Source organism: Fusarium solani (genome assembly GCF_023522795.1).
Source record: "Fusarium solani strain SB1 chromosome Unknown bctg00000007, whole genome shotgun sequence".
Classification (NCBI taxonomy): Eukaryota; Fungi; Ascomycota; class Sordariomycetes; order Hypocreales; family Nectriaceae; genus Fusarium; species Fusarium solani.
In genome coordinates, this window is record NW_027072150.1 from 1696128 (window position 1) to 1721031 (window position 24904).

At 50.6% G+C, this 24904-nt stretch overlaps 7 protein-coding genes across 7 annotated transcripts; 5 read left to right on the forward strand and 2 right to left on the reverse strand.

Moving 5' to 3' along the window:
- Positions 1-208: 208 nt before the first annotated feature.
- MRS44_011421 (uncharacterized protein) lies at positions 209-10039 on the forward strand (the record flags this gene model as incomplete). Its single annotated transcript, XM_065619726.1, has 8 exons — positions 209-546; positions 705-1885; positions 1936-2817; positions 3050-4249; positions 4413-6585; positions 6776-8538; positions 8592-9316; positions 9398-10039. 8 exons carry the CDS (start codon positions 209-211, stop codon positions 10037-10039), a joined length of 8904 nt encoding a protein of 2967 aa, XP_065475798.1.
- Positions 10040-10667: 628 nt separating this feature from the next.
- MRS44_011422 (uncharacterized protein) lies at positions 10668-11855 on the forward strand (the record flags this gene model as incomplete). The annotated part of the gene is made up of 1 exon (XM_046275720.2): positions 10668-11855. One exon carries the CDS (start codon positions 10668-10670, stop codon positions 11853-11855), a length of 1188 nt encoding a protein of 395 aa, XP_046134866.1.
- Positions 11856-13337: 1482 nt separating this feature from the next.
- Positions 13338-15611, forward strand: MRS44_011423 (uncharacterized protein; the record flags this gene model as incomplete). Its single annotated transcript, XM_046279408.2, has 3 exons — positions 13338-13585; positions 13636-14770; positions 14862-15611. 3 exons carry the CDS (start codon positions 13338-13340, stop codon positions 15609-15611), a joined length of 2133 nt encoding a protein of 710 aa, XP_046134865.2.
- A 1520-nt stretch (positions 15612-17131) lies between these two features.
- Positions 17132-18071, forward strand: MRS44_011424 (uncharacterized protein; the record flags this gene model as incomplete). The annotated part of the gene is made up of 2 exons (XM_065619727.1): positions 17132-17650; positions 17700-18071. The coding sequence occupies 2 exons, from the start codon at positions 17132-17134 to the stop codon at positions 18069-18071; spliced, it is 891 nt and encodes a 296-aa protein (XP_065475799.1).
- Positions 18072-18095: 24 nt separating this feature from the next.
- Positions 18096-20081, reverse strand: MRS44_011425 (uncharacterized protein; the record flags this gene model as incomplete). The annotated part of the gene is made up of 1 exon (XM_065619728.1): positions 18096-20081. The coding sequence occupies one exon, from the start codon at positions 20079-20081 to the stop codon at positions 18096-18098; it is 1986 nt and encodes a 661-aa protein (XP_065475800.1).
- Positions 20082-22115: 2034 nt separating this feature from the next.
- MRS44_011426 (uncharacterized protein) lies at positions 22116-23201 on the forward strand (the record flags this gene model as incomplete). The annotated part of the gene is made up of 3 exons (XM_046275719.2): positions 22116-22419; positions 22473-22865; positions 22915-23201. 3 exons carry the CDS (start codon positions 22116-22118, stop codon positions 23199-23201), a joined length of 984 nt encoding a protein of 327 aa, XP_046134861.2.
- A 348-nt stretch (positions 23202-23549) lies between these two features.
- On the reverse strand, positions 23550-24635 carry MRS44_011427 (uncharacterized protein; the record flags this gene model as incomplete). The annotated part of the gene is made up of 2 exons (XM_046283356.2): positions 23550-23676; positions 23737-24635. 2 exons carry the CDS (start codon positions 24633-24635, stop codon positions 23550-23552), a joined length of 1026 nt encoding a protein of 341 aa, XP_046134860.2.
- Between the last annotated feature and the right edge of the window lie 269 nt (positions 24636-24904).

Sequence of the window (24904 nt, forward strand, 5' to 3'; positions counted from 1 at the left end):
GAGAAACTCTACCCAAACGCAGTTAGCGTTGTTTCCTCTTCTTTTGTCTCACACTGTACCAGAGGTCACGGAGCTTGTGTCGTGCTCCAGCGCGTCACGTCTCAATTCCTCCCTGGAGGTTCAAACCACTTCCAGTCTGTCCTTTCAATAAGCCCAACGTCTAGCACGCGTCTTCTTCTGCTGGAATTCAGCACAGTAAAATGCAATCATGAATTCTGAGCAGTCTCCTCTCGTGGAGACTGTGTTCCACCACCTTGCCCTTCCCCCAAAACTTCCGCGTAAATTCGATGGCGATAACGCCGAGCTGGCCGAGAATCTCGGGGAACGATTGCACGAAGGCTTGTCCGCCTTGCGGCATGTGGGAAACCCCGCGGTCTGGGACGCTTTGGATGCGTCTTTGCGGACTAGGGCCCTAGACCAGGGTTTTTTAGGTGGCGACGACCTGCTGGAGGGATTCAGAACCGTTGCCGAGAGTGAGGTGCCAATTTGGCTTGCTCTCCATGTCACACAGCAGAATGCTGCGTTTTTAATCCACCGTGATGCTTCGTAAGTCCTTCGTGCTCCTACGTGCTACACACTGAGGGCATTTTGACCTGATTTGATATCCATACTGGTGAAAACATCATCTTTGAGTCTTTCCGGGTGTCTGCGCCTGTGCGAGATGTTCTCAACGCAAACCATGCCCTCACCTGGAACTTTCCCAGCCGTGCAGTCTCAGTACCGCTTCACGTCTTTAATGACGCATCGTTCCAGCAAAACTTGGCTGACTTTCTCGAGCAATCAACTTCCGAGGCTTTTGATCAGTTTGCTGCACGAGCATACAAAGGAGGCCAGTCGGTTGTTGAAGCTCGAGATTGTCCCGAGCCTGCCCTTGTCAACGATATGCTCATGTCGCTGTTGGAGGGCCTGGGAAACCCTGTCACCGTTCGCCAGGTTCGCAAAAGAGTCCGCGATGACTATGTCTTGGATTCATCTGAAACGCCATGGAGACGCTCCCCGTACTGGCTTGTTCTCCGTATCACAGTTGGACGACTCCTCTGCGCCATGTCCAAAGATGAGAGGATTGGCCGGGTGTACTACAAGTTCATCATCTGTGTTGTCTTGGCTAATCTACTTGGAGAATGTGTCAAAAGTCTGCACCCCGAGATGACACTGATTCTCCAGGCAAAGCTGTGCCGTCGCCTTGCTAAGCTCGAGTCCGAGAAGCAGGCTGCCTCAGATACTCTGCGTCTGGTGTACGAGCATTTTTTCTACGCTACAGGAGCCTTCTTTGAAGGGATCGTTGGCCGTGCAAAGCGGGAGGCTGTTATCCAGTGGGAGAATTACAAGGCGAGCATCGTTCGCCCAATTCCTCTCCTTCCAGGACGTGCACCAACGAACGATCTGTCTCTCAGATTGCCCAACAGCGGTCCAATTCTGCTTGATCTTCTCTCACAGGGATCTGTGAATACGAGTCGTGGGGTGCGACTTGACCTCCCATCTCTGCAAGAAGGCACAATCTCGCAGGTCAACCAGCTCACAGCTCGGTACACCTCACTCATTCACCGCGAGGACGACTTCAAAAGGCCAATCAAGTCACCTTCACATGCTCCACAGCAAGTATGCACCGAGTTATCGACGATGCTCAACAATTATCTAAAGAGGGCTGAGAACGCATACAGAGACAGCCCCGTCTTGATGAGCCAATACCTCCTAAGATTGTTTAAACTTTGGGTGGACATGGACCAAGCAGCCGTTGCCGCATGTCCTCTTCTCGAAGACTACCACCCTGTCTTTATCCCGCACGCATTAGATGTCCTTTGCCTAATGACTATGGAAGAGATGGAACAACTTGCCCGTGTCCAGGAGTATATTGCGGCCCGCGTGAAAGCTCACACCAAGCATGGTAGAACAATCTTCAGCAACCCAAGATGTGAGCCGGCATTTGCATATCAGTTTGTTTACAACACCTCAGCTGGGCATCCCATGGCGGACCTAGTCGGGAAGATCGACAAGCTTCAAAAGAGTCTAGAAAGTCCAAGGAATCAGAGCTGGAAGACCTAACCGAGCGTTACCGCAAACTTACACAGGAGATCCAGGATTTATCCTGCACTTGCACTCGACTTCCTGGTGGGAGAGAATCAAAGGGTTGTCAAAGATGCAAGAAACTGCGAGCTCGGAAAGCCCTCAAGATTATGATCCACGAGGATTTTCTCCCGTCCGACGAGACAGACGAGGGCAACGCCCACTGTGCTGCCATTGTGTATGAACTGCTCATCCCCAAATACCTCGCAGGTTATCGAAAAGCAACGTGGAACTTGTACCTGCTGGGAAGCCCACCGACGTTGATCCAATCGCCCAATCCTATGCTCGTTCTAAACAATTTCGACAAACTCAAAGACTTTACACCCAGGCGCCCGGCCGATAAGTATTCCATCACGATGGCGTCGCGGAAAAAGCTGTTTTCACAGACTCATTACCGCAAGATGAAGCTCCCAAAGCAACCACACGAGATACTGCGGTCGTTTGGAGCAGAATTCTCTTACTACGACGAAGCGTCTGGGTTCTGGGCCGACGAGCTCCCAGAAACGCCATGGTTCCAGTACCTTCTTGGCCCCTGGCTTCCAGAGGGCGTTCCTGATCCATATGAGAACTGCGATCAGTCCAAAGAGGAGGTTTATCATCCAACATCGTCCGACATAATTGCCAACGAAATCGACTGTCCCCGAGACATGTCCATACACGAGTTTTCTGCCTATCAACGGGTCGTTTCTGGACGAGGCCGACGGTGGCTGGCCATGCTCATCGAGCTGTCTTCTAGCAACATCAATTTCAGCAGTGAGATTACCACGACTCTTCACACGCCTCGCCCTACAAGCTGGCCCTGCCATCTTAGAGGGTGGGACTTTGAGGGAGGCGCACATCGTCTTCCGTGAACAACCCTTCTGCAAGTCACTACATGAGCGGCTTTCCTCCTGGTTGGCTTCTCTAGAATCCAATTGTCGAGAAGTTCACTGCATGGGCACGATTGTCATCCTCAGTCTGCGGCTATATCACCTATGTCTACCAGATTTCAAAGAGAAGGCACTTGACTTGTTAGTAAGAATTCGACACATCACCTCCAACTGGATCGTGCAGTTGCGGAACGAAGTCCGAGTAACCCCGGAGGGTGAAACCGCTCGCAAGTCTTCAGATTACGCCTTTCGAGCTGCCTTGCTCTGTCGTCAGACATTCTCGATCTATGCCGACTCTCAGGGCCCACATGCAACTCTGGGTAGCGAGGATGTGCAATGTTTCTTTCGGGCTTCTATTGCCCTTCAAGAGCACCTCTTGGTTAGTGTGGACGAGCTGAGGCCTGCTCTGAAGCATCTTATCGTCCAAGATCTATACACTTGCTATCGCATGCGGGTCATGATCAAGGGCTGGGTCCAAAAGAGCCCTCATTGCTTAGAGAACGCCATCAATGAGACGTGGAGTGATACCGGTGGCTTCGAGAAGAGGGCCTACTCTAAATGGACCTTCATCTCCTCAAAAGCCTATCCTTGGTGGGCTACAGCGCAGGTTGAGGGGACAAAGTGGACAGCCCCCCAAGTGATACACTACCACATGATCCAAGGCCGCCTCACTGTGGACGGAAAGCCACTTGGTCGACTCCCTCTCGAGATGAGAGAGGATGAAGCCATCAAGGAGCTCTTTGGCGGGCAGCACTTGCTGACGCGTTCGTCCAACCTCCTGGAGCATCAGCTGGTCAATGAGGTCAAGGGGCACCAGATTCACTTCGGCTCTAGGAACGGAAAGGTGATCATTCGAGCCATTTTTCGAGGATCCCTGCTGGAACACGTTCCGCGGACAGTGTTCAAAGGCATTTTGGGCTATGATCTTCCCTCAGGTCTTGTGGACGACTGTGTACACTGGCTCAACCTGCAAACCGGGAAAGTCGAGATGCGCCGTAAACCCCGGATATGGGTCCCTAAGCCATCCAACTGGATCCTTGATGTCCATAACCGCCAGGCTGTTAGAGGTGTAGGGCGCCGGGCCAAGCATGGCCCGAGTTCGGGCACTTATCTGGTCGAGCCTCGATCCGAGGTTGGGCAAAGGATCTATCGCATCTTTCAGGGGTTTGAAGATGCTGAGAAGCTGACCATCTACCAGCCATCCGGTGCTGGGTCTTTATCCGTTGAAATGAAGCGCCTGGAGATTCGATTCTCAGTCAACTTCAAGGGCCTGCTTAATGCCAACAGCTCAGGGCAGAGATTGATCCTCAACAGACGTAGGCGCTCTATACGGGCTATGTAGCCAGATTCAACTGCGTGGTATCGCAAATCCTGACAACAAGAGCGTTCTCGTCCCCATTGGCAACATCCGCTGGGAGCGAAGGGGAATACACGTGGTCGTCAGTATCGCGAATGATGGCTTGTACGCAAAGTTCACAGTTGACCAGCTCCTGGGCCGACTTGACTGTCCGCCAGAGCCACTCCTCCTCTACCTGAAAGCAGCGCTGCACGCACTGACCTCGTTTCCCCTTCCCGATGGACTCACTGGTCGCACTGGGACCGAAGAGGCACGTCACTGTCTTATTGCGGCTCGGAGTCAGCCGTGGGCTCCTCTGCAACGCTCCTCTCAAGAAATCCTGTCCGTCATAAGATCCCTCTCTCCCAAACGGTGGCTTTACCCACCAGGACTCGGAGTCTACCAGAAGGTCAAGTGGGACAGTCATCTTACCATGACGATTCAGCACGAAGATCTGACCCTCCTCGTTGATAGCATCGCCCTTCGATCAAAGGACCTAGAGACGTTTGCTCCAACACCAGAGACGGAAGCTGAGTTTGAATTTGGGTGTGACGATCTTGCCATCAGGAGCCTATATCTTCGGGGCCGTATACGGCGACAAATCTACGAGCGTGTATGTTTCCCCATGGACTCGGCGGTCCTTCTACAGGCCACACACATCTTCCCCTATGCCACCCCCAGTCTTGCTTCAAAAGAAAGCTGCCAAGCTTTTCAGACCACTCGTGCGCTGCGGGAGCTTACATCTGGTGTATATGTGTTTTCACATCTGACGTCCATCGTGAAACAATGGGAGACGGTTGTGGGATTCGACAAAGCGGCCGTCGGTGTGGACATTAGATCCATCTTAGACTTGGATATCTCTGAGCTTTGGGGATCCTTTGTTCACACATGCCGGAGTAAAGCCTCTAACTCTACGGAGGCTTATGATGTGCATTTCCAACTTGCATTATTGGCCTTTAATAGCAAGACTAACATGACCGTTGTGTCGTGGCTTGCGGCATTGTCCAAGAACTCGGCGTTGAGGGCTTTTGAACCTCCAAAGCGCCCGGAATGTGAAGGTTTCGACTCTTTTGATCCTTCAAAGCCCTTGGCATTTACAGATTTCCACGTCTTTGAAGCCCCCTCGGAGGAAACCTTGACGGCACTGGTGCTCAACAAACAGCCAACCTACGAGGATTGGTTAGAAGATACGCCAGAGGAGGAAATACCGGATGAGGAGACGCCAGAGGAGAACACACCAGAGGAGGAGGATGTCGAGTCCAAAGCCCACCAATATTACGCTATGCAAGCGGAAGAAGCGGCCAGGATTGCATCTCTCATCGTTCATGAAGGGCCTGGCCTGCACCTCTCTAAGGGAGAGTTTGAGCGGCTGGTCCAAGAGCTCTCAATCGAGCGCATCGACTTAGAGATAGCTTGGGAGAACTTGCAGCCTGAACTGCGAAGGCTGTCTTACAATCTTGAGCTGTCCGTCTATCTTCTTCAGGTAGATGAAGCTATCAAGGAAATTCGCCAACGCCAATCCCCAGCGACAAGCGAGAAACAAAACAAGATCTGGAACTCCAAGCCGGCAACCCTAACAAGTCTAAAGCCAAGTCATAGCAATGGTGTGTTCAAAGTACCTCACCTCGCAAGCGGCCTGATGAAAAAGAACATCCACTTCAACCATGCTACGAGGGATCAAGCCACCATGGACCAGCTGTCTCGCATTTTCGCCAACAGAAACCTTAGAAAAGACGACAAGGCTCCGAAGACCTTCTCCCTCGTCCCCCAAGAAATGACAACACTCTCCAGGATTTTCAAGACATTCACCGCCTCACCGGAAACCACAAGGCAACAGTACGGAAACGATCTCGAGGCATCCCTTGAAGCCCTGATCCACGACCGCAAGGTCAACAAAAAGCCCAAGCGGACGCCCTTTGCTGGAGGGCTTGGTCAGGCAATTGCCCAATCTCTTCAAGCCCTACATGATCATGTCTCCGCGATCCGGGCTTCCCTTTCCGATGGTGAAGCCGGCTTCCGATGGCTCAACGCCGGCAACCTGTGGCCCTGTCTTTCGCCCGTCATGCTTCTTGAGCAACTCAGGCACAGTAACCAGTCATATTCGAGCCCCAAGATGCGAAAGGAGTTGTTGTTATACGGTGTTCTCTTTACAAACTCCAGAGGCTCGTCCGAATGCGTGATGCCGAGCTCTGCCGAGATGAGAAGCGGTTACGTGAGGAACAGGAGCACGAAGGTCATTCGAACTGGTCTCCTCTCGAGCATCCAGAGTGGCTTCTCCTTGAGATTGACAACAACATACTCATCCGTCCACCCCAGGTAGATGTGGCAAGAGCCATTATATGGCCGGCATCAGAGTCCAATTCAGTGCTCCAGATGAACATGGGCCAAGGCATGTTTCTAGGGCCATGACAAGAGAGGAATTTTATCTAACCAAAGTTGTAGGCAAAACCTCATGCGTCATACCCATGGCAGTAGTGATGCTAGCGGACAAGACACAGATTTGCAGGCTTATGGTGCCTCGTGCCCTTCTCCTCCAAACAGCCCAAGTTCTCCAAAGCCGTATCGGGGGTCTGGTTGGTCGCCAGGTCTGTCATATCCCTTTTGCACGACGGTCTCCGACAGGTGTCCACGACATGGATCGCTATCAGAAGCTTCACCGAGACATTCGCACATCAGGAGGTGTCATGCTCTGCCTGCCCGAGCATATCCTCTCCTTTAAGTTGAGTGGGATACAGAAACTGGCCGACGGGCAACACAAACCAGCCAAGAAAATGATCGAGATTCAGCGGTGGCTGGATACGTCAAGCCGTGACATCCTCGACGAGTCTGACTTCACACTCTCGGCAAAGACTCAGCTGATCTACCCCAGCGGTATCCCAGCAGCTATAGACGGTCATCCTCAACGGTGGCGGGTAGTGGAGAACCTGTTGGCACTTGTTGAGAGTCATGTATCTTACCTCCAGTCGAGTTTCAAGGACGGAATCGACGTGAGGAGGCGTCACCAAGGCTACCCCATCATCCATTTCTTACGCACAGAAGTGGAAGACAGCCTTAATGCCCTGCTCGTGCAAGATATCTGCGAAGGACGCCTCCCCCAGGTTCAGTTGAAGGATCCGACTAATCAGCTTGCTCAAGAGGGCATAGTCATGATTGCATCGGGCGTCAATGTGCCTCGTTCCACTTGGAAAAACGCAGCCAGGTCGCTCGCAGACGACGTATTCGGGTGGAAGATGCTTCATTTGCTGCGTGGCCTCGTCTCTCAGTGTGTGTTGCTCCTCTGCCTGAAAAAGCGATGGAATGTACAGTACGGCCTGCATCCTCACAGGGCCCCCATTGCCGTGCCTTATGAGGCCAAAGGTGTCCCTTCTGAGACGGCAGAGTACGGTCATCCCGACACGGCTCTCGTGCTTACTTGTCTTGCCCTTTACCAGACTGGTTTGTCAAAGGTTCAAGTCGCCAAGAATCTACAGCACATCATGAAGTCTGATGATCCAGCGGCGCATTACGAACGTTTGGTCCACTCGTGCAGGTTACCAGCGAGTCTACAGCAGTGGAACTTGCTGGACATGGACGACGAGGTGCAGATGGACGAGCTGTGGCAACTGTTGAGATTTGACCGAAGTGTGCTCAACTACTTCCTCAACAACTTTGCGTTCCCACAGCATGCCAAGCAGTTCAGCGTGAAGCTTCAGGCTTCAGGATGGGATATCCCTCTCCTATCTAACAAGTCATCGAGCAAGAACCTGACGACTGGTTTCAGTGGTACCAATGACAATAAGAGGATCTTTCCCCATACGATCAAGCAGGACGACTTGCCAAGCTGCTTGGTACAGACGAATGCAGAGGTCCTCAGCTATCTCCTAGAGCCGCGAAATCAGAGATTCTATGAAGCTGCTGATCGGAGCGGGAAGCACTTGACCGAGACCGGGCTGCTGGAACTCCTCCGCAAGGAAGGTATCAAAATTCTAATCGATGCGGGTGCCTACATCCTCGAGATGGAGAACCACGATCTCGCATCAGCCTGGCTCGAGATTTTCTCAGAAGCTCAAGGCGCGGTGTACTTTGACCATCAAAGCAGGATCATGGTTCGCGCCCGTTTCCAGAAGGCCGCCGTTCCTTTGCTGGCAAGCCCATTTGCGGACAACCTCGAGCATTGTGTCGTTTACATTGACGAGGCTCACACGCGTGGTACAGACTTGAAGCTTCCAGTCTCCGCCAGGGCAGCCGTGACTCTGGGTCTTGGCCAGACAAAGGGCCACACAGTCCAAGGTAAGTGCCTAGCAATGACGCCGTGGATCACGATGCTAAGCTAATCATATCAGCCGCCATGAGACTGAGGCAACTTGGCTCGACCCAGTCAGTGGCATTCGTGGCACCTCCAGAGGTGTACCAGAGCATCCTTCGCCTACGAAGCGCTTACAACGGCATCTTCACAAAGCATTTACATATGACGTCTGAAGACGTGGTCCATTGGCTGCTTGAGCAGAGCTACGCGGCGAGTGAGAACATCATGCCGCTCCACCTGGCCCAAGGCTTTAACTTTTACCGGCGCACAAATACGCTTTGGAAGGGTCTTGGCCATATCCACAAGAAGGAGCCTAGGAACCAGCTTCTCCGTGCCATACAGCTACGAGAATATCAGACACTGGAGCAGCTCTACGGCGCGAGACAGCCGGACTTGACAGAGTTTTCGCAACTCGACTTCCTACGCTTGGCAGACTTCAGGACAAAGCTGCAGCAGCAGAGAGCCGAATCCTCGAGCAGCGGCAAGGCAGTGCATTCTTCAGCTTTTGAGGAGGTCGAGCAGGAGAGAGAGGTTGAGTTTGAGGTTGAGCAGGTCCGCGAGAAGCAGAAGCCTACCCGTTTTACCCCGTTTGAGGTTGACAAGCTTGATTCCCAACTCGTTGCTTTTGTTCAATTTGGAAAATTCCACGACCAGCGCTTTGAGCAGGCCTTTACCTTAATTGGCAGAACAAGTATTGGACGCCGTTTCGGTGTTCAGAGGACTTCTTCTAGGCTCTTTGTCTCTGGACAGTTCGCGTTCAGCGTTTGAGAAAAAGCAAGAGACGACATTGTGGTAAGTAACTCTCCTGGGAATCTTCCTAGTCAAAAACGCTGACATAGATAGCGACCTGTTGAGTGGATACTCTGGAGTTCAAGGACCGACACTGCTGTCCTTGTCATTCCCGAGGAGGCTGAGCTCCTTTTGCCGATCATTCGACAGGTAAAAAACCCCCGTGTGCGCCTTATCACTTATGCCGCTCCGGTTGCAAAGTCGATGCAGGTGTTCAACACACTCCAGTACTTGACCATACCGGCGGACCAAGACCCATTACCAGCCTGGGCCTCTATCGAGGTAGGCATCATTGCCGGGCGCCTTTACTTTGACTACCGTGAGTATGAGTCGCTGCTCGCGTGGCTAGGAATCGGCGAGGTGTCTGACTCCAAGGATGCGGTCAGGCGAGGTCTCTGGATCGACCACCCCTTGAAGTTCCTCTTGGAGTGGCTGACCTATCGTCGTCAAACAGCTGATATTCTGCACACTCCAATGGGGTGTGTCTGTCAGGGTCGGGCTCTCCAGGCCACACATGCCTTTTTCAACTCGACGACAAACCTTGTGGACTTGGAAGATATTTCCTCTGGCATAGATCGCTTGCAGATCGGTAACGGAAACCTTGGTGGCAATGCTAGCGAGGATGACAGCGAGTGGGAAGAAGGAGACGGAGGGGTAGACGTCGTGGATATCGCATATACCGAGGAGGAGTTGTGAGAGAAGGCGATGCAAGATGTCGCGAGGGGGACAAGGCCATGACTGGGGAAATTGCTGTATTCTTCAATTACTGAGCCTGCCTCTCCGTTTCTATAATGAAATTTACAAAGTTGAATGAAGTGCCTACCAGTGCATAAATGCAATCGACGTCATTGTTCAAATGAACTTATGCTTTATCCCAAATCCCAGGCTGCGTGGGTCAAGAAACAAACAAGCTGTCAAAGGATAGCAGTAAAAACAAAGGAAAAGCAGCCGAACTTTGTAGAGGTAATTTGAAATAGTGCCTTGTCTCAATATATTTTTTCATATTTCTAAGGTAAATATACTCGCCATAAGAGTCACAGCCCTTGAAAGGAGTTAATGAAGTGCTTGGGCTTGTTTGTTTCTTGACCCCTGGCTGGGCTTCGTCAGCTCCTTGGGCCGCCACCCCAGCTACATGGCGTCCTCCCATTGGTTCAAGCACTCCAGCCCAGCCTTGACAGTCCAATCATGCATGCCTTATTTTTACCGCCTTTTCGCCTGTAGTCAGCTCCCTGCTCCATCTTCATCCTTACACCACGCCCGTGAGTCTTCTCGTTCGAGACCGATATTGACCTTGTTTACTTTTTGGACTTCTGGCTCTTCAAATATGGGGCTGGAAGACCTAATACCGAGAGCGCTTCGCGACAAGAGGCTACAAAAAGTGGCGTTCGAGGCCGCCACCACTCTCGCCGCGGAGTCACCAGTAGTCAAGACTGTCCAAGCCGCTTATCAGATCACCAAAGTTGGAGATGTCATCAAAAACACCAATAGCCTCCTTCTAAATGCATCCGATACGGTCAGGAGTGCCCAGACCATCCTGCCTCAGATGCACATCATGGGTCAGTCCTTGGTCGACACGGCAAGGCTCCTGAGCAAGTTCAGCATGGTGGCTACAACCCTTGGCATGGGTGCCAACATTATCCAGACATATCAGGGTATTCAAGCCCTCAACCTAATAGCCGCCAAGCTGGGAGATATGGGGAAGAGTCTTGAAGCTCAAACAGCCCTCACTGCTCAGCGAGACTTTCCTCAATACGTCTACGACATGATTCGGGAGCGCTTGAGTCAGACTACTGTCGATCCAGATCGCGAGCACTGGTTCTTCCTCTATCATCCAGATACCGACTGGTACCCCAAGTTCTTCCACCTCGTTGAGGAGAAACCACTAGACCCTCGCTTTTGCGGCTATACCAACCAGCTCGACACAGTCTTTATGTTCATGCTAGCAGCCCGGGAACGCATCACCGAGAGGGAACTACGAAAAGGACGCAAAAAGCAACACTGCCGCCCCATTCAACTACATCTCATCATACCAGCATATCAATCCATCCTAATTCCCGAGAGTATCCGGATCCCAGACGAGATTGGTGATTTCGTCATCGAGGGCCGGATCAACAGCAACAGGCCATTCGTATGGCTAAACCTCCCCGAGGATCAGAAGTACTATACATCGGATGTGGGCTTCTGGACACCACCGCCCCTCGGATGGTGGAATCAGGCCATGACATGGTGCGGTATTACCGAGAAGCCGCCAGAGTACGGATCACCCAGAATCCTAGGCATGGGGCCTCAGCCAGCCCTGATCGAGGCCGAGGTTGAAACCGAGGAGAGAGTCATTACTGTTGAAAAGGAAAAGGCCATGATTGAGGAGGCTCCCAAGGAAGGCGGCATTACAGAGCTCGTGAGGAGACACTCCAACGAGTCTTCGCTCGAGTTGGTTCAAGCAACGAAGAAGCGTTCTACGCCGCTGCATAAGCGCGGTAAAAGCCGTCAAACATCACGGCGACGTGCATAGGCACATAAGGTATGCTGGATTGATGGGTAGATTATACTTTTCCTTTGTTTTCTGGCCTGGGCATTCATGAAATTGACGAAATTAAGATACAGAACGGGAATATTGGCATCTGGAAAGTTCTGAAAAACAGAGGTCACGGTTGATGACCTGGATTGGCATTTCATTTTAGCTACATCATTGGTGATACTTACGATATTCACATCCCATAGACACACGGATCAATAGAGCAAAAACTCATGGCATGGTATAAGCCATGATACATATCGGTTAGTTCCTCCTGTGGGGTGTGATACACATAGATTTGTTTGTAGACACCAACTGTAATGCTCTGGACATGCAACAGGAGGAGATGATTCACGAGCCGGGTGGCTTTGACTATGGTGACATTGGACATCAGGCTAAACTCTAGGGGTTCTCGGATGTGTCGGATGGGGAATGAAAGCCTCCGTACGTTTGATTCAAAAGAGCTCCACTGGCAGCCTGAGCCAGGGCCATCGATGAGGGAGGTGCTTCAGGAATCATGTTCACGGACTTTCAATAATAGAATAAGAATCTTCCTGTCAGCATTGGGTTTTGATGTTGCTATGTGTCTCTTAGTGTGTTCTTTCATCCTGTGTATGACGGATGCGTCATTGAAAAAGAGGAAGAACATTCCTGAGTTGCAGCACAATCTCTGGGAGTGACAACATTGAAGACTCATTGCCAAATGTGGGTAAATGCCTACCACAATAGAGGCAAACGCAGTTGAAACTGCAGTAAGCACTGGAGCCGCCCAATCACTTCAGTTACAGCTTGGGGTTCGCGTACTGAGACGCACAAATGTCAAGTGTTACAGGGGTTGCGGAGCCGTCACCAATAACCTGAGGCTTGTCGTGTGATTTTGATCAAAAAAAATCCCTCAATTCCTTGGATACAGCCAAGCCACCATTGTGCAGGTATCCAACTTACGCCTTCTCTCGGTCAAGAACAGTGGAGAGTCAGATCCGGGGTAAACAAGGCGACAGCGCGTCGACCAAGGTTTTAATCCTGCGGAATACCGCCAACTCATCACTCGCCCTCGCCGTACACGGTCGCGCCCATAGACCCGGTCAGCGCAATCGGCCGTCCGTACGCCAATACTCTTCCATAGCAGACCTAGAGCTGACAAGGAGATAACAGTGGTGGCGGGCATCGTCCAACTAGTCGAAGTCAGCGCCAAGGTCACTAAACGTCTTGTCGACTTCAGCAGTGCTGCCCTGCAAGATGACACGCCCCAAGCCTTCAAACAACTGAAGACTGTTCTTCCTCTCATAATAGCCGACTTGCACCACATGCAAGCCGATAGCGCCTATGCCGCTACACGAGATCAAGCCGCTCTTCGCAGTGTTGTCCAAGGTTGCCTCTCAGACACCCAAGAACTAGACGTAATCCTTGAGGAGGCACTGCCATCTACTGGAGACTCAAGTTGGGAGAGACGAAAAAAAGCACTGAGTAGTCTAAAATATGACAAGAATTGCCGCGGCCATGAATAGTTATGTCGGCATCTTGACGTTGCATCAGGTTGTTGATCTTTCCCATAGCTCCAAGCTCGAGCAGCCTCCATCGTACCAACAGGCTTATTGGCTAGTTCCTTATGACAAGAACCCTTCGTTCGTGGGAAGAGACGCTATCTTTGAGGAGATTGAGAGCGCCTTGACTGTAGAAGAGGGAGTACAGCCAAAAACAGCTCTTTACGGTTTAGGAGGGATTGGGTAAGTCAACTCTAGTTCTCATGTGGTGGTTTGCTTCTAACACATGGCAGAAAGTCCCAAATTGCTCTAGAATATCGTTATCGAAAACGAAATAAAGATCAGCGATGCAGCACCTTCTGGCGCAACTCCGCTACAGCCGCACGTTTCGAGGAGTCATTGAACCGAATAGCCACTCAGTGCGGCCTCATCTCGAAAGAACAAGCAACAGATTCTTTCGCAATATTGGAGGATTGGCTTGAGTTCCGACACCAAGGTCCTTGGTTAATGGTTGTGGACAACGTCGATGACCAAGATACTTTTTTCATCACACAGATGCGAACCGGAAGGATACCATCAGAGTGCATACCTCATTATGCACGAGGTTCCCTGATATTCACCACCAGAAGCAGCGATATTGCTTTCGATGTGGCCAACCCAGCAAAGCCTATCATGATTCAAGAGATGCAAGTGGCCGAGGGTCTGGAGCTGGCCAAGAAGCGATTGCCCAGGGATACTCCTCAAGAATTGCTGATTGAGTTGCTAGAGGCACTGGAATTCATCCCGTTGGCAATCACTCAAGCAAGCGCATTTATGGCAAAGAGAAGAAAGGGAGTCCGGCCTTACTTGGAGCTATATCGGAAAAGCGGTGCAACAAAGATGAGGCTTCTTAACTTCGAGTTCTCAGGCCATGGCCGTCCAGGGAGCTCAATGGAGTCGGTCGCCAAAACATGGATGCTATCATTTGAAGCGATCCGAGAGTCGAACCCCAGAGCGGCCGAGCTGTTGTGTCTGATAACATTCTTTCAACATCAGGCAGTTCCCGTTATTCTCCTCCAGGACGAGGGCGAGGACGAGTTTGACTTCCAAGACGCTATCGCAGCGCTAAAAGCTTTCTCGTTTGTCGACGCTAATGAGGAAGATACCATGTTTAGCACACATCGACTGGTTCAACTAGCAACAAGGTGGTGGCTTGACAAGGAGATGCCCTCTGAGACAGAGAGATGGGCATCTGCAGCTCTCAGCTCTGTAGCAACACACTTCCCTAAACCAATCTCGCAACCTGACACGGAGTATTTCACTCTCGGCGAGTCGCTTCTTCCTCATGCCGAGCTCATGTTGCAACACAATTCAAGAGTCCTTCAAAGGAGGTGGAGCATGCCAGGGCAAGCCTTCTCAACCCATCAGGACGCAACCTTCACTGGAAAGGTAGTTATGATGAAGCGCGGCCTCGTTTCCAAAAATCGATGCAGATCAACATGAGACTTCTCGGTGAGAGACATGTCGATACAATGGCCAGCACAGGCTTATATGGATGGTCACTTTCCATCGTCGGCCACAACCCATGCTGGAGCATCTCGTCCAACTTCGAACCGAGGTGCTCGGCGAAGACGACCCACAAGCAATTGACGCTTTGAGTGATCTTTCTCACGCGATTGTGGTCACGGGCGACCTGCAGAAGTCAGAGGCCATGCAACGCGAGTCGGCAGCTCGTAGTGAGCGTGTCTTGGGCCGGCGACATGGCAGTACCATTGACTGCATGGCGTTTTTGGCCCAGGTCCTCCATCAGCAAGGGAAACAGGCCGAGGCAACGGCTCTTCAGCGCGAAATATTCAGCACCATACTTGAAGTACTTGGACCCAGGCACATCAATGTGCTAATGGTGGAGGGTAACCTGGCCTCTATGCTGAGCAACGACCGAGAAACCTACAACGAAGCCTACGATATCTTCAAAAGCAACATCCAAAAGAAGCAGGAGGTTTACGGGCATGATCATAGGGAGATATTGGTGACTGTTTTTCTGTTTGGGGCTTTACTTAAGAATATGCATAGGCTTGAGGAGTCGACACAGCTGTATGCGCAAGTGCTAAAGGACATCAAGGATGGACCAAGACAGAATGTTTCGTCAACTCAGAAATGGAGGGGAATGCTTGAAGAGAAATTAAAATGGTTGCAGCATGCGCCGGTTGAGTCTGGAGCGGGTTCTGAGAGCATGATGGAGTCGCCCTCAGGTAGCCGAATTTTAGCATCTGACAAAGTGGAATGGTAGTAGGATCAAGAAGTAGGGCCAAATGCCTGTCATTCGCGGGGGAAGGCCCATTTTTACTCATTCCGGCAGTGGTATAGATGCTCCTCCTTGAGTAACCTTCACCGCAAGCAATACAAAGCGCGGTAAGTATCCCAGCCAGGGAAGTTGTCGCCTAAGTAACCAAGAGTTGCAGTCCGTGTCGACATGCCCCCACGAAAGGTTCAGGTGCTCACAGGAACCACCATAGCCAGAGACAGTGTCACAGAGAGCAGTGCATCGTACAAGCACAACTCTACCATGGCAGGGAAATTCTCTTCTTCATGAAGTCACATAAAGCGACCGACATAATGAAAAGTTGTAAATCAAAAATTACGCCCCCCATGGTCCCGAAGGACAATGGAGCATGGAATGACGCCGCGCTGTGCAATGCAGGCCCTCCAAACTGGTGTCCCCAAATCTTGAGCTAGGGAAACCGGAACAAGGTAAGTATGAAGAAGAAGAGAAAAAAACGAGCAAAGGACGACGGGAGACTGTCAATTTATAGATGCTGAAGGGCCACGTCGGTGCTTGGTTGTCTGAGGCGGAGCGGGTGCCTGGAGATTGCGTTCTCGGCAGCATCGGCCAATAATGTTGGGGATTTCGGCGAGGCGGGAGGTTATTGTTACGTCTTACGTATGCTTCATTTGTTGAGGTGAAAATAGCGGATCCATGACAAGGGAAAGAGATATGGTGCCGAGGCGGAAATGAGAAGATACTCTGAAGCGAGATGACTTGCTCCTTCAATGCCCACTTGGTTCAGGTGACGGCTGGCAACCCTTGCAATCAGCCTCTTTTTCCGCAAACACAGTGTCAGTACTGGCTTTGAACACGCCTTGCCTGCTTGCATAATTGTGCCGTTATGGTATGGTATTATGTTTCACTGCCAGCATTGTGCTGAACAATGAGCAAGACATTTGCCATGGTGAAGGCTGTGAAAAAGAGCCACTGTCAACAAAATCTTCCATGACACTTCTCAGGCACCATCAAGGCCTTTTTTAGTGTTTCACAGCCAAAGTTAAACAAAAAGCTAGAACGTTCGATCGCATTCCAGTTCCGTTTTCGCCCTCATCACATTCCTCTGTCCAGAGATCAGTTATGAGTTATCCTTTGACCAACGCTCTGGGGTAGCAACAATAGCCGGAATGATACGGCGGGGGCCACAACCAAATCTGACGGGTGTTTTTTTGTGACCTCGGGGCCAGTCTCCAAAGTGTATTAATAGGAGACAGGAGTGTAAGTCTGGCTCGACTTCTTTGTCGAGGCCCGCATTATTCGAACCGTGGAATGGAAGTGACACCGCTTTAGGCTCAATAGCTTATTGTGCAATGGGCTCAGGAACGTGATTGCATCGGGTGGCACATTATCACAACGAGGACCAGCAATAAATAGGGTTGTCAAACATGACGCGCCACGCACAATGTGTCTTGACTCTTGATGTAGTTATCAGGGCAAGACTGCTTGAAGCCTTCAATTCCATTTACAAGCAAGCTGCGACATCGAAAATGAAGCTAATGCGCCTCATCAATAGTGTCATTCTCTTTGTGGCCTCTTCTGTGCCTATACTCGCGATCCCCTCCAACACAAACACTGAAGGGATTGAAGCGCTCTCTCCTCGTGGCGTTACTACCCGCAAAGAGCTGTGGAAGCCTAAAGTTGGCACTCCTTGGCAAATCGTCCTTTCCGAAGTCATCAAGATCCCCAAAGGTGGCGCCAAGAACCTGAAGCCAAACGTCCCCATCTACGACGTGGACTTGTTTGAGAACTCAAAGGAGACTTTTGACGCTCTGCACAAAGCAGGCAAGTACGTCATCTGTTACTTCAGCGCCGGATCTTGGGAAAATTGGCGCGATGACAGAAAAAGCTTCCAGAAGAAGGATCTTGGCAAGACTCTGAGTGGATGGCCGGACGAAAAGTACGTCAACATCAACAGCCCTTCAGTACGGGCCATTATGGCAAAGCGTATCAAGTTGGCTGCCGAGAAGGGCTGTGACGCCATCGATCCTGATAACCTGGATGGCTACGTAGGTCACGACCTACGGACACTGAGGCTATGGCTAATGTCTTTTGCAGCAAGCCGACAATGGCCTGGGTCTAACCGAGGCTAACACGATCTCATACGTCAAGTTTCTCTCCAAAGAAGCAGCCAAGTATCGTATGACGACGGGCATGAAGAACGGAGGGAGCATTACAAAGCAGGTTCTCCCATATGTCGGTTTCTGCATCAACGAGTCTTGCATACAATACTCCGAGTGCGACTTATATGCACCCTACATCAAAGCCGGAAAACCTGTCTTCAATATTGAGTACCCAGCGGGTGCACCAAAGGTGAAGACCGCCGACAAAAAAAGGATCTGCTCAGTCACTGGTGCCGCCAAGGGGTCGAAAGGGTTCAGCAAGGTTATCAAGAAGATGAACCTAGATAGTTGGGTCATGTATTGCTAGTTTATCGAAGGGATTTACTATTTACTATCGAATAATGATTCTCTCAACCTTCTTGGTCCCCTTCGCCACATCAGGCCATACATTACCTGTCATGACTCCAAACGCAAAAGATTCGCCCACCAGCTCAAAGTATGGGGCCTTGTCTCCCCCCTCTGCCTTACCCTCACAACCCGCATCTGTCCCTTTTGATGGAATGGATCGAAAAACAAAGGGTACAGAAGCTCCCTTGACGACATAAACTACGTCACCGACTTGGGCTCGCTCGGGGGCAAGTCCTATAAACCCAGTGTCGGTCACAAAGAATCTCTTGCCATCGCACATCCGGAGGATGAAATTAGCCTGTGTTTGGTAGCTGGAACCTTTTTTGAAAATTTCGCTGAGTGGGAGGTGATCCTTCTCATGACTTTCCTCCCAAAATACATTATCCTTTTTGGCTTCCTCTTCCTCCTTGGTCATGTTTTCGGCGCCGTATAACTTGATGAATTCGACGGCCTCGTTGACAACTCTGGGGTAGACTACGTCTTCTCCAGAAACTGTTCTGACGAACGGTGAGAGTCCTCTGGGCCCATTGTACCAGTCCATCATCTCCTGGGTTGAGAGATTCGTTGGAGGGTTCCTGCTCTTGAGGTATTCCTTGCTTGGTACAAGGCTCTCCCACTGAGCAAGCGGAAAGACATTGTTTTCAATGTCACAGACATCGCCGAGCGTCGTTATCTGGCCGACCTGGACCACATCGAGGTGAAGTTGTGCCGACATGTCCCCCGATGCAGATGAAAATTCCGTGACAGTCCAAGTCTGGAGTCGTTCGGGTCTGTATCTTGATCGACCAAAAAGGTAGTCAGGCTCTCTGTCAAACCCAGCAGCATAGCCCATCTCCCTTGGTGGGTTTTGTGAAGACCAGTTCGAATCGGTAGTGCTCCAGTCGGGGACCCAAGAGGGAAGGCCAGGTATTTGCGGCTGCTTGATGACGCTTTTGAGGGCATCCAAACCGACAGTTTGTAGGAGTAAAACGGCAAGGTCTGTGAAGACGGCCTTTTCAGAAAGGCCGTAATCGACTGGAATCTGAATCCTCTGTCGGCGTGCTTGCATGTCTTGGACTTCATCCTCATTATCATATTCCCACTTCTCCATCGCCTCGCCTATCTCCACAGACAATTGGTCGTGATCTCGGTTCAGCAGAGGAATAATGGCATACAGCTTATCCCTCGGATCGGTCGCGCCGCAGTGTCTTGTGTCTCTGAGCATCCTGAAGAGTCGTTCCACATACCAAATCCATCCACCGTGCTCCGAAACGGGGGATGTTGAGTACTGGACCGAGTATGGAAGCTTATCAACAGTTCGGTTCATTATGTTCCATTGATAGAACGTCAGGAAACTTTTCCAATCTAGTTGTTGACTCCCACAAACGACGATGGCTTGTTTTGCAAATGTAATCTCTTGCAACACCCAGACACGATGAAACCAAGGTCGTTCGAAGAAAACATCCAATGAAGATTTATCGCAAATCGCAGACGGCAGGTGCCAGTCGCCACTTCCATAGTCGGAAGGATCGTCAACTTCACCGATGTACTTCATGGCGGCGTCTGTATCGCTGGTGCCCTCGCCAAGATAGACGACAACTTGAGTTGCTTCCTGATAGATGCGTGACATGAGGATTAACTGATGATTCTTTTCCGCATTCAACGACTGGTTGATGCAGATGGAATCAATCCACAGGGTTCGAGCGGAATCCTTCTTTCGCAATCGTTGGAGCGCAGCGTAACAGTTGGGTGTGACGCCCATCGTGATTTCTTCGCCATTCTTATCGACAACTCGTACCAACACCTGCCGTGATGCATCTCCCCAAACATAAGAAACGGCTTCGAAAGGTTGAGGGTCCTGAAGTCTGGTGTTGATAAGACGTAGGATCAATGGTTCGTCAAGGTCGCCAGGTTGTAGAGAAATGAGGCGAAATGAATCCTCCTCCTCCAGAATCTCTCCAGCGTAGGTCTGGTATAATTCCTCGTTCATCTTGGTACTCGTCAAGTGTTTAATACTGTGTCTGACTGAAACCTGTAAGCTGACAATTGGAATATGTCTTATGTCGGCGAAAGCGGTCAGCGAGGGCAGCAAGACTGATTACAGATGACAGACTACCCCACTCTTGGAGCAAAACAGGCCGATGTGACGTTGATGCAGGTCAAGTCCGGGCTATGGTGGTCTGGACTCTTGGCAAACGCGAATCTTGGTGTTGAAGTTCCACAAGCTCACAACGGACTACCCCTGTTGTAGTAACACGACCAAAACTCGCCGATAGATGAATTAGAATCGTAGATGGCGACCTGGCCAACAGATTTCGAATCACATCACCATATCTAATAGGTAGGAGTTTGCTCACTGCGCGTCGGAAAGGGGTGCTGATAATTCGATATAGAGCCGCTCTCTTCCACATACGACCATACCCACCGGAGAACTCGGGATCCCGTCCGCTCTCCCATAGATAAGCCGGTGAGGGGCGGATTAGTAGTTGGGTCGGTGACGACCAGCGAATCCCCGCTGTTGTATGTTTTTGCCGGTTACGCCATCTTTTTGCTCGTGGCAGGGAATGTTCAGGGTGATCCATATCTCTTCAAGAAGGTCATTATTTTTGCAGCCGTATGTTGTTGAGAAAATCAGCAGACGGTTGAGATGCTGTGTGGTCAGAGTTTTTGACCTTTGCAGGGTTGAATCCGTGTTCACTCGCTCAAATTCCTGAAGCGAAGGACTCCGGCATGAGCCTATTCAACCTCGGGAGAAGTCTCTGAAACCTCATTGTTGTCGCCTCTCGTGGTAATCACCATACTCCTTTGTTCATTAGAGACAATAACACCTTTCTAGGTGATATAGCTTCATTGGACTCTATTAGCGGCTCTGAAAGAGGATCCCAAGCCTGGCTCTGCCCTACCCTGAAGGATGTGAGACGGCGGATCCCATATTGGTCTGGCCTGTCACGATTGCGTCGAGTCGCCACAAACATGGACGACATAATTTGGAATCACATGAAGAGTGAAGTCTGCGTGCCGGGAAAGGGCGTTAAGCCTGATCGTAAGGTCCAGGTGATCATGACCAAGTGATGTTGATGGTGATAATTTCACGGAGCACACATGGTCGAGGGATCATGTGCACTGCAACGTTGTGGCTGTCGGCTGCTCCACTTGTATTAGACGGACCAATCAGCAGGTGGAATCTGACACCCGCCTTAAAGACAGGTGCTACATAGGTACTTGGACGTGGTACGTACCTCCAAGACGATCATGTCCGCTCAGGAAGCATCACCAGCTGTCGACATCATCATTCTCGCCTTTTGTATTCAATCTACGCACAATATTACAATATGAAAATTTGTAACGGAGAATACCTTTGCACTTTTGTACTATATAGCTGGTTCTCTTAAATATATCTACCTTGATATCCTGCCTGGACTAATGCTCCTCGTCACGTTACCCCAGCGCAGTTGTCTCAAGTTTCACTTTTCTTGCCTGGTGGGCCAAGATAGGCTGAATGGCGTCGACTCGATGAATGTGCGCTTGTATACGTGTAGAAATGATGCTATAGTCGTGTTTCTAGGAGAGAAGCTCCGGAAAGTCGGTCAGGGACTTGGTGAAATCAGGTTGGAGCACTGTTTTGCCCCGGAGTTTATGGCCCGACAAACTAGTTCAAATGCGGCACTCTTCGATTGTTTTCACTTTAGTCCAACTTAGGCTGCTCTCTTAGAGAACATTTGAACAATCACTGCTCCCAAAAATCATTCCCAGAGAGGTCTCCGATGAGTAACGGTTTCTTGGCGGATGGGCTGTTGGCGGCTGCCCGCTGACCCGGTGCTCGGGCTCTTTCGCCGCTTGATAAGAGAAAGAAGGGAAAAACTAGCCTCTTTAGGTAAGCTTATCGCTAGTCAGTTTATCAGTCTGGGGTTGGGTTGGTCGGTTAAAGCCGGCAATCATACAAAACCCCGGTAAGAGTGGCTCCTGGCTTTGTCTGTAACTTAGCTCGTGAACCAAGACGTGCAACCTCCTCCAAACAAGCATCATGTCTCCGACCGCGCAAACTACTTGCTTCTCTGCAAGCAGACTCAACGACACAACCTTTGTCATCTGTGAGGACGACAAATGGAGCGAGAATCCACTCATTTACGCGAAACTCTTTCCGAATAGCTTGGTGCTGATTGACACTGGCTGTGGCGGCGCAGCCAAGGACCCAACCGTTGAACTCAGATCTCTGCGGGCTTTCATCGAGACTTACCCAGTCGCTGAAAACGAAGATAAGCCACTGAACAAGAATGGAACTAGGAAATATGTCGTAATTTGCACTCACTGCCATTATGATCACATTGGTTTGTTCTCCACAGGCTACCCCAAGCAGTTGTTCAAACACTGACCTTATTAGGCGGCATAGAAGAATTCACAGACAGCGAGAGTGCGATCTGGGCAAGCTCATTTGACAAAGACTTCATTCAAGGCCCAGACCGCCTTCCAGAAACCTCTCTTTGTCGCTTCGTCGGTATGGAGACACCAAACTACCAAGTCACAGGCTGGGCCAACGATGGCCAAAGCTTGGTTAACAGTCAAGGTGAGGATCTGGGATTGATATTTTACCACACACCTGGCCACACTCCGGACCAACTGGCCATATGGGACCACCAAGAACGATTTCTCTTTGTTGGTGACTCCATCTATGAGTGGGCAGCTATCTTGTTTCCGCGAGAAGGAAACGTCACCACCTACAGTAAGACCATTGGGAAAATGAAGAAGCTGGTTCAGGGATGGAATCAAGAAAGAGGTAAGGGGTTTGGCTCGCTTGAAATATTTCAAGCTGACAGAAGTTGTAGGGACCACTGACAGCGAGGCGCTTGCACCACGAGTGAGAATGGCATGTGGCCACAACACCCGCAACGAAGATGCTCTGGAGCTGCTCGAGGAGGTCGATCGAGTTTTATTGGCTGCAGTTGAGCAAAGAATTCAGCCAATAGATAAGGGCATCAATCGAGAAGAGCAGTCGGAACTGTATGAGGATGGAAATGGGCGCATTTCTTTCTTTGGAAGTGCAGCTGGCTTTACAGCCCTACGAAACAATGCGGAAGCAGTCGAAGAGATGCGTAAGCGATGCGGACTTTGACTTGGGAGCAGCGCGCAAGTCGTGGAGAAGGGATCATTTTTAGGGGTCATTCGTCTCAATAGCCTCCAGCCAGGTGTCTGGTCAACAACGAAGGACCGTATTTGACGTTAATGCTGTGTTTTCTTTCTTTCTTTCCAGAGATGCTGTTGTAAAGTGCATGTGGCTAAGATCAACTTTAAAAAATTGCTCCCAGTGATTGTAGACTTGGTGTTGTAAGGAGGTTTTATATGACCTTGGAGAGACGATAGAGGTCAATTGTTTATTTCTTAATACCACTGAAAACAAAGAGGCGAAGAAGGGAACCTAAAAGGAGCGATAATCGGGAGCTTATGATAACACGAGAGAATTTCAAGCCTTGACCTTCATTTGGTCGAGAATCTGCTGTACACCTGCGAAACCAAGCTCCGTCATGGTCTCCTCCCATAGCTTCTGTGAAACTGTCTTACTTTCGGGGGTGTCGAAAAACTGGCCATATCTGGGAATTCGCGTCAGCTTGCATGCTTTGTACAGCCATTTCATCACTGAAATAACTTACGGGTATACCCTCCAGTCCATGATGAAGCTGCCGTGTGTTTCGCGGCCTTTGATGACAGCAGCATCGATATAGGTCGAGGCTCCAGCATCAATCGGTCGTCCTACCATGGACTTCATTCCCAAGAGGACGGCCTTGGCAACGCCATGAATGTCCCTCTGGAGATTCGTGCCCTTGCAAAACCCAGGGTCCACCAGGTTGACCACAACATCGTCGGGGCTCACATATTCGACGAGTTTGTAAACCCAGAGGTGAAGGAGAAACTTGACAGTGTTGTAGCGCTCAGCCCCATCGAAAGTGTTCTTGTCGTCAAAGGCAGGGATGATAGATGAGGCCTTGGATTCAGGGAACTTGGCGTGCATTGAAAGGCCAGAGCTGACAATGGTGAGCCGACCAGGACGACCAGCCGGGGCCTTTTCTTTGAGAATGGGGAGCAAGAGAGTAGCCAAGAGAACAGTGGACAGGTAGTTGACCTGAAAGACCTCCTCGTGGCCGGTCGCAGCTAGGTCAAAATTCTGCTTGGTGATACCCGCGTTGAGGATGACAAAGTCGATGCGGGAAAGGGTAGCACAGCGGGATGCGAAGTCTTGAATCGATTGGTATGAGGTCATATCCAGCTGCCAGACCTCGACAGAGGCGGAAGGGTGTTCCTTTCGGAGTGACTCGGCGGCTGCTTCTCCTCTCTGGAGAGACCGACTGGCGATGATGACATGGGACAGCTTCAACTCAAGGAGCATGCGGGCACATTGCAAGCCAAGGCCGATATTTGCCCCTGAGATGATGGCTGTCTGGCCACTGAGGTTGGTGTCTTTGGGAGGGAAGTGGGCCTTTTCACACTGGGAGGAAAAGAAGAGTCCCATCAGACTTTGTGAGAGCACAGGGAGGTCAGACGAGGCAGTCATGGTGGATGATATGAGGGAATTGCGGATAATATGAAGGAAGCCGTCTCAAATGAAGATGGGTGAGAATATTGAAGCATGAACAGATTGAAGAGCTGCTTTCGAGAATTTATAACCTGGAAGAGGCAGGCCATGTAAGGCCCCTTCATGGTTGGGAACTTGGGATATGCTTTCACCATCTTGGTTCCGGTTAGTCCGCAAGGACCGAAGATGAGGATTCTGGATATCGAAATCGCTAAGCCTCGATTGTTTCCTTATAGAACAGAGACTAT